Source organism: Eptatretus burgeri, chromosome 2, assembly GCF_056783735.1.
Source record: "Eptatretus burgeri isolate ZD-2024b chromosome 2, Ebu_testis_v1, whole genome shotgun sequence".
NCBI classification, from domain to species: Eukaryota; Metazoa; Chordata; class Myxini; order Myxiniformes; family Myxinidae; genus Eptatretus; species Eptatretus burgeri.
The window spans coordinates 55,766,184-55,779,611 of record NC_140962.1 but is presented as its reverse complement, the minus strand read 5'-3'; the positions used below and the strand labels follow the sequence as shown (position 1 = coordinate 55,779,611).

General features: G+C 40.0%; 1 protein-coding gene across 5 annotated transcripts in view; it reads right to left on the bottom strand.

Annotated features, from left to right (window-relative positions):
- Positions 1 to 3,459: 3,459 nt before the first annotated feature.
- The window catches only part of LOC147032087 (uncharacterized), a 101,193-nt gene continuing 91,224 nt past the window's right edge, over positions 3,460 to 13,428 (bottom strand). For 4 of the 5 annotated variants that reach the window (XM_085869389.1, XM_085869388.1, XM_085869390.1 and 1 more), the window contains exons 17-19: positions 6,923 to 7,072; positions 4,289 to 4,373; positions 3,460 to 3,992 (exon numbers count right to left, since the gene is read on the bottom strand). In XM_085869389.1, coding sequence (XP_085725515.1) covers positions 3,960 to 3,992; positions 4,289 to 4,373; positions 6,923 to 7,072 — 268 coding nt within the window. In that variant the 3' untranslated portion in view covers positions 3,460 to 3,959. Of the gene's footprint in view, positions 3,993 to 4,288; positions 4,374 to 6,922; positions 7,073 to 13,428 lie in introns of those variants that run through there. The other variant, XR_015055028.1, reaches the window with a different exon arrangement.

The window sequence follows — 13,428 nt, the reverse complement described above, 5'->3', positions numbered from 1 at the left end:
TCAGGAAGGAATGTGGTGAGGGAAGAGTATTGATTATTCGGCAATTTCATTTGCTCTGGATGGATTGGGTCCATGAACAAGTCAAGGGCAGAGCGGTTAAAGATTTTTTTGATCAATTCGAGGATTATTTTTCTAACCAGTTTGTAGATAAGTCCACAAGGGGGAGTGCAGTGTTTAACCTCTTTTTAGATCCAGTAATGATACAAAATATGGAGGTGGAAGTAGCAGAGCATTTCAAAACCAGTGACCATAAATACATGCAAGGATTTTGGTGAGAGCTCAAGTTTAGAATTATCGACTAAAGCTGATAGAGTTCAGGAATGCAAAATTTCGCTCGTACTGACATTGAAGGATAGAATGCATACTTCCTGGCAGGAGTGCGCTTGGAACAGATTGAGAAAAGCGAACCAGAGTACCATCAGCATCAGAAGAAAGGGCAACCTTAAAGAAGCAAATGTGCAATGTACAAAGTACATGCCAGTGAGATGTACAGTTAGAGGCAGAAAGAGACAAGTGTGGTATAGAGTGTTATTAAGGAGAAGCAGAAGGAATTTGTTATGCATATAAAGGATGGCAGTCGAACTCCGAACAGTATCGGAATAAACAGAAGTGAGTAAAATAAACAACTAGGCAGGTCAAAAGTAAATATTAGGATACAACAAAAATATTTAACATGATAAAGTCATTCTTCATTGCACATAGTGGGTAAAGAACAGGTGAAGACCAGTGTGGACCTAACCTATTCCTAACCTATTCAGATAGCATCGAGATTAAAAGTGAGGTCACAGGCTTATAAATAGTTATTTGCTTAAACATTTACACATGAAGTCAAATGAATGACCAGTAACAGATAATATTTTTCTGAGAGGTGAGGAAAGGCTTTTGGAGGAGTTCGTTTCAGGAAGGCGCATCACTGCCAAGGTAAATTCATCTCTTCGTTGAGGTCATGGAGAGATTCACTTACCTTGGCAGTGATATTCATGTCTCTGTTGGCTGTGAGCCAGAGGTCAATAGACGTCTGGGTCGGGCCTGGGGAGTCATGGATTCACTGGATCATGGGGTGTGGCACTGCCGGTACCTGTGCTGGACGACGAAAGTCCGAGTCTTCAGGTTCTTGGTGCTTCCAGTCTTGCTCTACGGATGTGAGACTTGAACTCTGACCAGAGATCTGAGATGGAGACTTAATTCCTTTGGTACCAGGTCTCTTCGGAGAATCGTTGGCTACTGCTGATCGGACTGTGTCCCACGAGTGGTTGCTGAGACTGAAATTAGATTTGTTACCTGCGTAGTCCGTGAGCATCAGCTGCTGCTGTATGAACATGTGGCTCGTTTTCCCAATGCTGATCCTGCTTACCAGATTCTCTCAGCAAGGTAGCCTCGTGAGTGGAGGAGGCCAATGGGCTGATCATGTGCCTCATGGTTGCAGCAGGTTGATCAGCATCTCAAGGAGATGGGGACGAGCCAGGCATCTGCCTGGGGGCTGGCCAGACGGAGGCCCCTGGAGTGCCTGCGGAAAGTGGGCGCAGCGACGCGCTGCTCCGGCGCATGCTCCCGTACCTGACCTGACCTGTCCTGAAGGTGTGTTGGTAGTTAAGAACCAACAAGGAGAGCCAAGTAAAGATAAAGCTTTTAGACTTCGAAGATAAATGGGTCAGACAATAAGCATCCCAGTGTTGATGGATGTTGCAGAACAGATAATCATGATGTTAACGGACATTTTTAACAGCCGATTGGAATCAGGACCAGTAGCAGATGATTGGAAATTCAAACGTAACAAAGTTTATTCCATAAAGAACCAAAAGAACCACAGTCCTGTTATTTATAGTCCAAGTCAGCATGGATTTAACTAAATGGTCAGGACTAACAAATTTATTGCAGTTATATAATCGAGGGAAATGCAGAGGGTGTCATGTCAGAGGTTGAGAGAAGTAACACAGAAGGCTGACGGCTAAACTTAGGGCTTGCTGAATTGCTGGTAGAGCGGCTATCTGGATTGGAAACTGGATTGGACACAAAGAGTGGCTGTGAGTGGGAGGATGTCTGGCTGGAAGGTTGTATGAAATGGGGTACCTCAGCAAACAGGACCAAGATTTGTCATTTCTAATCTAGTTGAAAGATTTAGATAGTGGGGTTGAATCAGCTTTTCGAATGGGCAGATGACACAATGCTTTAAGGCAAAGTAGAGAGCAAAGATGATCAGATTTATGAGTCTTATAGAAAATCAAGTTATCGATTTCTACGCACCACTAAAGGTTGATGATTTTGTCCAATCTAAGTGGTGTCCCATAAGCTGTTAAACTTGAGTGCAGGTGAATACGGTCACAAGTTTAATAATAAGCAATAAATGACATAAGGATATAAATGAAATGTACATTTTGTGTCCCACCAAGAGGCCGGATGTGGATTTGGACCTCAACCAAAATCTGATCCGCTTGTTCTTGTCATTTAACTAAACTCACCCAAGTTTTGTCATAACTCGTCCACAACTTTTTGAAATATCGTGATACACTGAAAATTGTTTTTGGCACTATGTCTCAAAAGGTGAAGAACCACTTAAATAAATAAGGACAAATGTGTCCAAGAGCAGCGTCGTAACATTCAGCAAGCCCTAACTAAAGGTTTTGTCGGCTAAAAAAAAAAAAAAAAAATCACAACAACAACATCCGATATTTTGTCACGTGCCTTGATTAAGCCAATAGCGAGACCCGTCATAGTGTATTTATGAAATATAGTGTATTTATGAAATAAATAATGTATTTATGAATTTACAATACATTAAATGGAATAATCTTTAAATAGTAACGTTAACTTTTCGAAACTTTAAAGCAAATGTCCGAATATATTTAAAAGTTCATGATAGACGCTCTCAAAAGGCACCCTCAAGGCGAGGATGTGTACATGTGCTTAGTATTTAAGGAGATCCGGATCGTGTATATAAAAGAGCCAAGTCCGAATATAAAGGTTTGTCTTCACAAGAAGAAGAACAACAACAACGCCGAGCATTTTTGGAGCAGCGTTCGCTATGCGAGACCCTGCTAATATATATATATATATATATATATATATATATATATATATATATATATATATATATATATATATATATATATATATATATATATATATATATATTCTCGTATCCAGATCTGGATCTTCACCAAATTTGAATCAATTCTCCCTTGTCACATACCCAACTTCTCCACCAAATTTCATCAGAATCCTTAAACAACATTTTGAGATGTCTTGTTCACAGACAGACAGACATGAGTGAAAACAATCTCTGTCCACCTTCGGTGGCAGAAGTAATAATGGCAAAATCACTTTATACGATGCGTCCATTATCAACCTGATGCAAGTAGACCTTTTCAGCATTTTGTCCAAACAGAACACCTATGATCAATGTCGGTCAAAGTAATGACCAAGTTAATTTGAACAGAAAATGGCACAAAGGTGAGAAGGTATGTAAGACAACAAAACTTTATTGTTTATTAAAAAGGCAAACAATTATGCTTATGGTTTTTACACTCACTTAACGAGACGACCCTAAGGAGAGAGGTTTTTTTTTAACGTAAAAACTCACGCTTTTTATTACAATTATAGTAAAATTTATAAACAACACATTTTATAATACACTTCCAAATCGTTGAAGGATAGAAATGAACACTGCATAAGTCAAAACCCACACAAAATATGTTGTGGAACAATGTTGTTTCGCAAGAAAACACCAAATAATTTGATGCACTGCTGAAGGTTCAACAGTTTCAAATTGCGAGACATCACATTCAGGCCCAGATTACAATCCCTGCTGTCACTCAGTTCAGCAGTTTCCTGGACCTCAGCTTTGGTATCCTGTCCACATGGTAGTGTTTGTTTGTTTCTTCTCAGACCCGGAAGTGTCAAGTTGGATGAGCTCCTTGTTAAACAAAATTGAAGTCCCTTCAGTGATAACGGCAAAGTGATCACTTCACTTGTTTCTGGCTCAGCTTTGATTTCTGTTCACCATGAAGATACACATGCAAACAAATAATGTAGAAAACGTAAGATGCAGTCCAAAATAATACGATTTCATTATGCAACATGAACCACATTGAATTAGCAGTGAAATTTAGTTATTTTATTCCTCAACTCAGTTAAATAAAGGTTCCATACTATATTCTTGAAGCAAGATAATTTTCTTGTGTACATTAACTGTTTAAATTTTTGTGTTCGAGGCAACAACATTGGAAGAGCTTTATACAAAAAAAAACATGCCATTACCCAATCCTGGAAGCAAGTGCCCCAACTTTACCAGTCCTGTGGATTTCTTTGTTTTATTTGGAGTTTTGTCTTCCTCCACCACCAATTTATTTATGTTCTCTTGAGCTTTCTTCAGCCTGTGTGTAAGGGAGAGAGAACAAATTAAATTGCTGCATGTACTTCCAACAATGTGAGCGAAATATGTAGATGGACCATAATTTACTTATCAGCAGGGACAAATGTGATATTTTTTGTATACACTGTCGAGGCTTGTATGAGAGCGAACACACAGAAATGCACAAGGGGAGCAGGATAAAAGATGGGTGGGAGAGGGAAGGAAAAAAAACAAATCAAAACAAAAAACAGTGGGTAATAGAGACATGAGGAGATCTGTGGAAGGGAGAGGGATGCGGCGGGGTAAACGGGGTAAACAAGATGGACACTACAAGGACTTTCAGGAAAGTAGGTTGGGGTGGATTAGCCGTGGTAGAAAAGATCATGGTTTTGCATGGAGGAAGATAGGAGATGGTGGTGAGCAGCTGTTTTGAAGACCTGGAGGGAAGAGTGGGATTGAAGAGAGTGTGGAAGTTTGTTCCAAAAATGGGGAAAAGAGGAATGAAAGGGTGAAGGTGAGCAGTGATTCTAGATTTTCGTGGTTTTACCAGAAGGGGGATGCTGGTAAACCTTGAGCACCCAAGGAAATATCACAGACTGAGTGGGGGGGGTGGGGGAACTCCACACATTGGCTGCGACAGGAGAGGAAGTCTGCGAACCATGAGTTGAGATGGCCTTGGATACTGTAGAAGAATTCTACAAGTCATCAGTACAATTTAGAACATTTATTTATTAAACAGACAAAACACTTCATTATGAGCACATAGGAGATTCTGAACAAACAAACTCATTCCTGATCTCTCAAAATAAATTGAGAATCTTAGTCTTTATATTGTTTTCAGAAAGACAGTTTTTTTTATCATCTCTGGAACTGGCGCCAGCTCGTCTGATCTTGACATCTTCCAGGCGAAGCTTATCTTCGGGTCTCCATACAGCCCCAGCTTGATCTGGTTGAATGGTTGTAACATATATTTCAAATCCAGACATGTTAATCCTCTCTGAATACATAAAAATGCAAAGAATGCGAGAATGACGTCAAACGCCAACTCCAATGGTCATTAAAAACAAGTTTCCATCATATGTAGGTTAAAAGTCGGTCTGCTTCTCCGAAACTGAGAATATATGTAATCTTGAAGCGACTTGAGTTTCGTAAATGCATCTGAATACCTTCTTAAATCCACATTCCAACTTGTTTGTGTGTTTTATAAAAAAAATTCCTTTAGATAGCTTTTAAAATGATAGGCAATTCTTCTTATATTCAACTTACTGGAAAGTTCAACCTGATAAAAGCTTTAATAGTCGTGATCCTTCCATGCAAAGAAGAAATATAATTATGTTAATTCCAAATGCATACATACTTAAAAGAATCATATCATATTTGAGTACATTTTATTTCAGATTTAACATTTTCATTTTAATACCAAGTTTTAACTATCATCAATTTATTTATTTCATCACCTTCAAACCCATTATGATAAAAATGTATCTACAATACCATAGGAAGAGAATTTGGTGAGCTGAGCAGGGAGCCAGATCATATCAATGGCAAGTGATACATCTCAGGAGATAGCCCTGATTTCATGCCTGGCATTGAGAATCTCCATCCAATGTTGGGAGAGCAGAAGCGTCATATCCAGGGTAGAGTGACCTGGTCTGAAACCAAATTGATTGGAAATAAAGCCATTGGAGAAGAGGAAGGATTTAATGTCTGAAGTGATGATGGATTCAATAACCATGACCTTGCTGCTGATTGGGAGAAGGCCGATTGGTCTGTAGTTGCAGGGATCTGTTTTTGCACCTTTTTTATGCAGAGAAGTAATGTTTGCTGATTTTCAAGCAGATGACCTTGAGCAAATGAGAGGACGAATAGAACGGAGAGGGTGAGCAAGAGCATAAGAGCAGGTATTTCGGACACGTGGGCTGATGCCATCTGGACCGATTGCAGAATCCGAGTCCAGCTTTGACAGAAAACTCTCCACCTTGTCAGGAGAAAAGGACACAGAGTCCAGGGACAGTTGGGTGTGACTGGGTAAAGTGGGTAATGAAAGCAATGGGTTTGGGACACAAGAATTAGAAGCAAACACAGAGTTTTGGCATTCAGTCTTTTCACGTGCCGTGTCAGCTGTGCGGACATTTGAGGTAAGGGAGGGGATGGAGGGGGAACATCCACTAGAAACAGACTTAACTAGATGCCACCAGGATTTTAGGGTTTTGGTGCCACCATTAGTGATGGTGGCGGTTCTGTTTCAGGGTCTTTGCCAACTTTCTCAAAGATAAGTTTTCCGGTCGTTTTTGTCGCGTTTTTACTGTCATTTTATTATCTCTGTTTACTGTGCGTTTCTAGTTCGGTCTTGTGTTAACACCCGTGCTAATTTTCGTCGTATTTTCACATAAGGTTTCGTTGAGGCCAACCATTGATGATGAAATGGAAAGCATAATTTCAAGTGTATGAAAAGCTCCAAGGACCTCATCATCAAGCAACTTGTGAGTAGAAAGAAATAAAACATTAGAAGCCAAAATTGCTGTGGAATAAGGAGAATAATGACACATTGTAAACAGGAGACAATCATACATTTCAGTGGCGATGAGCTTGCTCTCCTTCTCCCACATTTCCTTGAAGTGCAATGAGAACTCGTACCAAATCGTGAAGAAATGGTTTAGTGTTACTTCCTTATCACCATACTTTGGCTTCACACTGAAGAACTTTGCCAAATCTTGAAAGCTGGCAAAAAAACAATAAAACAGAGTATAATCAATCATACAACTAAAAAATTGTAAAACAGTGAAAAAATTTTATTTTTGATATTGATAATACTAATGGTACATTTTCATCTGTAGGGAGTACTCCAGAGATCAGTTTCTCGGACCATTATTATTAAAAATTTACATCAATGATTTGGACAGTGGGTTCAGAGTAGGCTTCCAAAATTTGCCAGGAAGACACTGCCAACAATGGGTCCAATGGCCTCCTAATGCATTGAAGTTCCTTGTAAATTCTTGAAAGAATGCTACTTACACTAAACTTGCAGATAAAGTAGACAGAAGGGAGGGATGATGAAATTTAGGAAAGTCTGGATGCTTTAATAAATTGGGAAAATGATTGGCAGATGCAGTTCAACAAAGAAATGAAATGTGCTGGGGGTTGGATAAATAACAATGAAAATTGGGATTATATAATGCAAGGTAAGGTCTTGGAACACGTGATACGCAAGAAGGACCTGGGGAGTGAGGGGGAGCAGACAGCACAGTGCCAGGTAGCCATAAGGAAAGTTAATAGGATTTTAGGTTGAATTCATAGGGGAACAAATTATAAATCAAAAGAGGGAGCTCTGTCTAGGAATTTAGTGAGGCCTCATGTGGAATACTGTGTCTAATTTTGGTAACCCCTTCTGAGGAAGGACATAGTTGTTGGAGAGGATATAGGACTGAGCAACTATATTTATGCCAGGCTCAGCTCAACTTCACAATGAGGAGCAGAAAAAGACAGAACTTTTTACATTAGAAAAGAGGTGATTGCAAATGGATCTTATGGAGATGTTTAAGAAAATGATGCATATCTTCAAAATAAGTGCAGAAAATATTCTCAGCAGAATGGGCACTGACAGTTCAAGGGGCCACAGTTGAAGGTTAAACAAGAGAATTATAGGACAGTCATAAGGTAGGGGTCTTGCATGGTGAACTCAGTGGTGAATGCATGGAATGGTCTCCCTGCAAGGGTGGTGCCAGTCAAGTCAGTGGACAGTTTTAAAATAGAGTTGGACAGGTATCTGGAAATAGTGGATTTGGGAGGAGAGGGGGGATGATACCAAGATGTTCACATGATTGTACAGGCTTGATGGGCCAAATGGTCTCCTGCTGCATTGAAGTTCTTTGTAAAGCCTTGAAAGCAGAGTTCATAGAAATGGCTGTTAAGCACATTTAGTTTCAGACACCGAGATGAAACCAAAATGAAAGAAATACTTGTACTTGGGCATTTCCCTTGAAGTCAATTCCCGAATAATTTTATGCAACACATTGTCCTCCAGATATGTCAGTATGAGCCACACAACCTCAATCTTGTGGGTACAACACAATTTTACAAAGAACGAGATCATGTTAAACAAATAAATTTATAAAACTTCACATATACACACTAACAAGCATTATATCAATGAGGTTATTCTATTGTAATGTAAATATTAAAGTTAAAATGCAACTTCTGGCTTAGTCCCAATCTATGAAAGAGAAAACACTGCACTGCAAAAAGCAGGGTCAGCTACTACACTGACTACTACCCACAGCATCAGTCAACCTACATTTACTCGATGCTGTTCGCAGCTGCTATTACCTTTAGCAGTGGATGATCATGTCTTTAACAGATGGCAAGTATGCCTCATAAATTGCATTTCAACACCAACACAAACTTGTATTTTGAAAAAATAAAAATAAAATAATTGTGTCATGCATTATATCATCACATTCAAAAAATATTTAGATGTACACACATCACAGATGAAGCTAGCACTCAAACAATGGATGATTACATAGTGCTGAAAGAAAGTAAACACCCCCTTTCAAAATTTCCACCTTTTGTTGCCATATAGCCTGGAGATTAATTGAATTAAATCAGACTTTTTCCACCTTTATTCACACATCGTAACCCACAACTTCCAAGTGAAAAACAAATTCTACAAACTTCAGAAAATTAGTTAAAAATACAAAACTAGAATATATTGGTTGGATAGGTGTGCACTCCCCTTATAACAGCAATTGTAAACTAGCTCAGGTTTAACCAATCACCTTGAAGATCACACCAAGTTAATTGGCCTCCACTTGTGTTAAATTGTAGTGATTCTGATTATTTCAGAATAAAATCAGCTGTTCCTGGAGGTTTCCTCTGCTGGATAGTGCATTTCACAACAAAGACGCAACTATGAGCACCAAGGAACTTTCAAAAGACCTCTGGGATGAAGTTGTGGAAAGGCACAGATCAGGGGATAGGTATAAAAATATTTACAAGGCCTTGAATATCCCTTCGAGCACAGTCAAGACAATCATGAAGAAGTAGAAGGCGTATGGTACCACTAAGACCCTGCCTGGATCAGGTTGTACCTCCAAACTGGATGACCAAGCAAGGAAGAGACTGATCAGAGAGGCCAACAAGAGGCCAACCATCCTGACTGTGAAGCATGGTGGTGGCAGCATCATGTTATGGGGATGTTTCTTATCAGCAGGAACTGGGGCACTTGTCAGGCGAGAAGGGAAAATGGATGGAGAAGAATACAGAAAAATCCAAGAGGAAAACCTGCTGCTCTCTTCTCTGCAAGAAAGCTGAAATTGGGGCGGAAGTTCAACTTTCAGCATGACAACGACCCGAAGCACACAGCCAAAGATACACTGGAGTGGCTAAGGAACAAAAAGATAAATGTCCTCAAGTGGCCCAGTCATAGCCCCGACCTAAATCCAATCAAAAATCTGTGGCAAGACTTGAAGATTGCTGTCCATAAACACTCCCCACGCAACTTGACTGAGCTTGAATATTTTTGTGCAGAAGAATGGGCAAATATTGCCTAATCAAGGTGAGCAAAGTTGGTCGAGACCTATCCCAACAGACTCACAGCTCCATTTGCTATCAAAGGTGCTTCTAACAAGTATGAACTCAGGGGGGTGGACACTTATCCAACCAATATATTCTAGTTCTGTATTTTTAATTAATTTTCTGAAGTTTGTAGAATTTCTTTTTCACTTGGAAGTTGTGGGTTACGATGTGTATTTTTAATTAAAGGTGGAAAAGTCCGTTTTAATGTAATTCAATTCCAGGCGAAAGGCAACAAAGGGAGAAAAATTTGAAATGGGGTGTACACTTATTAGAGGCACTGTAGCTATTCAAGCAACACATCAGATCAGATTATTTATTGCAAAAAGCACTGTGACCATCAGAATAAATGTGTCGTATGTGAAAGACCATATTATAAGGGTTTATTTTATTTTTATTTTTTAAAGAGCTCAGAAAAAAACCCAACCCCAATTCTGTTGTTGAATATGGCCGTCTGTAAAGGCACATTAAAAAAATACAAAGTTCACCGTATTGTGGCCAAGGCTGATTGTTCTGTTGCTGTTCATTGCAGAAATAAAAGTTCTCCACGAAGCTGGGTGGGACTGTCCGACTGTCCAACACTAAACTGCCAATTCGTTATTTTTGAAATTCGTCAGTAAAATTAATTTGGTGGCCTTTGGACAAGACCACAATCTTCTTGTTCCAATACCTTGGCATTCCCAGGAACTATAGGATGAATTACACACGAGTGTAAGAGCCTGAAATTGGCACCAGATTTCTTTTTTGTATACAAAGTCGAGGCTCGTGAATGAGCTGGAACGCAGAATGGATCAGGACACAATAGGACAAAATGAACAGGAGAAAGAGGGAGGGGGACAACAGCAGGTTGAGGGACAAAATAGAGGGAGACTTGTAAAAACATGGATGCAGGAAAGAATGAGCGGTAAGGGAGAATACATGGGGTAGACATGATGGATAATATAGTAAACCCCCAGGAAGGAAGGACTGTAAATTAGGAAGGATGTTGGCTTGGGGGTGGAAATCCCTATAATCTGTATGGTTAATTGAACGTTAGTTAGATCCACCCAATCCATCCATTGGGACCATACTCTGGACAGAACGTCGGTGCTGCTGAAGCACTCTCCTCGGCTATTGGGCACAATTTTGGATGGGTCGCCACTCCGACACAGTATACTCGAATGGCTCAGTCATCCCAGCAAGCTGGTAACTCATTTTGCCAACCTTGGAAGAATGACAGGCTGAGTCAATCCCACCTGGTATTAACTCAATGGCCAAGCAGGATTTGAACTCAAGACCTTAGGATCCCAAGCCCACCACCTTAACCATTAAGCCAACATCAGGCATATCCCCCCTATACATTGTTCAATTGCTTGATCTGAACTGAGCTATACTATTGCCTTGAAAATGTTTTCAAAGTCGATGAAAGTTTACATTAATTGGACTACTCTGCTGTAGTGATCCTTTCAAGACTGCTCTGTTGGGATGACATCACCACAATAAAAAAAAATTCTTGTGAAAACATATCACCAGCTGGCTAACTTCGTGATGCACTCTCTCCGTTCTTAGGCTAATCCACAGATGCACACTCTTATTTATCGGTCTCCAACCATGCCAAAAGCAAAATTGAAAAACCTGACATATGAGTAATAAAGAATATTAAACATGACAAGACAGTTTAATTATATAAGGGGTAAGGAAAGGGTTAAGAGGAGTGTAGACCCATTGGGAAATAACAAGAGAATTACTAACACAATACTCAGTGTTGGTATTTGTAAATGATGGTGTTCCTGAACATACTCTGGATGCTCCTGACAATCAGCAACATTTTGAGTGTCGCAATTAGTGACAATCACTGACACCTGACAATCAGCGATGGAACCACTATAGACATTGACAGGACAATGACCATCAAATTTGATCCAAACATTGTAGGATTATGAGCTGGTGTGGTGGTGACCTCGATAGCGGATATCATTTATACAGATTGTTCTCATATAAAATAGTGTTGCAAGGCAATAATCTTAAAATAGTGATAAATCCTACTTTCAAAACTTTTGCCTGTGCAGAGGCAGGGACAACTAGACATCTTTCACACACCACCCACAGGCTAGTCTGATGACCAACTTGCTGAGCATAGCACTGAAGAGATCAAATATACTTGTAGGCTTTAGAAGAATGCTATTAAACAGTGGATTTCTGTTTTTTTATAAGATTACCAAAGCCTTGCCTTCTTGCAAGTACAAAACTGTTCCCAACATTTAATTTGCAAAGGGATGTCTGGCTTCACATGAAGTCCAAAGATCTTTGGGAGAAAGAAGCAGAATATTCAAACGGCCTTCAATATTGACAAGTATTTCCATCATTTCTGGCTTTTGAACCATTTCTGCCAACACCTTGGCAGACTACACTTTTGGCTATCTTCACCATGTTAAGACATAATTCTGCAGCAAAAGAGAAAAACTATTTGGGTCAAGTTATAATTAAAAAAAAAAACATAAAAGAAAAAAAATCTATAGAAATATCAATATCATCCCAAAACATTGCAATGCTATACCTAACCCATAACATACCTGATAAATATTAAACTTCCATAAAATGACACCGAGCTCTACCCAAATTGGTTCATTTGATTATGTGCTTGTGAAGGTCAACATCTCTGTGGTTTGAGAGAACAGCCTGAGGGCCAGCAAGTCTGGCATTTCACTCAAGCAGATTGGCAGGGACTGCAAGCAGCAATCTCTCTTTAGGACTGGTCTCCCATATGTCCCACCGCTCATATTGATTCAGCCTGTGAATTCTTCCACAGAAACCTACTCTCTCTCATGCACAGATTCATCCCATCTCGTCTTCAGTATTCTTACCCCTCCTCCCACTCTTGGTACTCCTGTGGTGGGGCAGTTGCTTTAAAATAACTTGCATTCTCATCTTGGAAGACAAATCCAACCAAAGGCGGTCAGATCATTCCACAAGTCCCGCAACAAGTGTGTGTGTGTGTGTGTGTGTGTGTGTGTGTGTGTGTGTGTGTGTGTGTGTGTGTGTGTGTGTGTGTGTGTGTGTGTGTGTGTGTGTGTGTGTGTGTGTGTGTACTTTCAGGAGAGCTAGAAAAAACATCTGTCCAATCTCAAGAATGAGCTTTTAAACTCGTCTCCCTACTCTAAAACCTGGTGGTGCCTTGTCAAATCAGTCTCTGGAGAATGCTCCCCTTCCATCCCTTTCCTCATTTCAAATGGCACCACAGCCAACTCCACTTGTGAGAAGGCCAAATGCCTCAATTCTGTGTTTGTTTCATCTTGTGTCCCGAACCTCTCTCTGTCTCTCTGTCTCACTACCCACCATTCCCAGACATACCCAGCTGCTCCTGGATTCCATGTCTTTTGCACCTGAAAAAGTGGGAAATTTTTAGCAACCCTCAACTCTGACTGCAACTGGACTGGATGGAATCAGCTAATGTGTCCTAAAAACATGCTCTGCTGCTCTTGCGCTTCCTCTGTCCTTTTTACCCTGTCATTTACCAAAGGTGA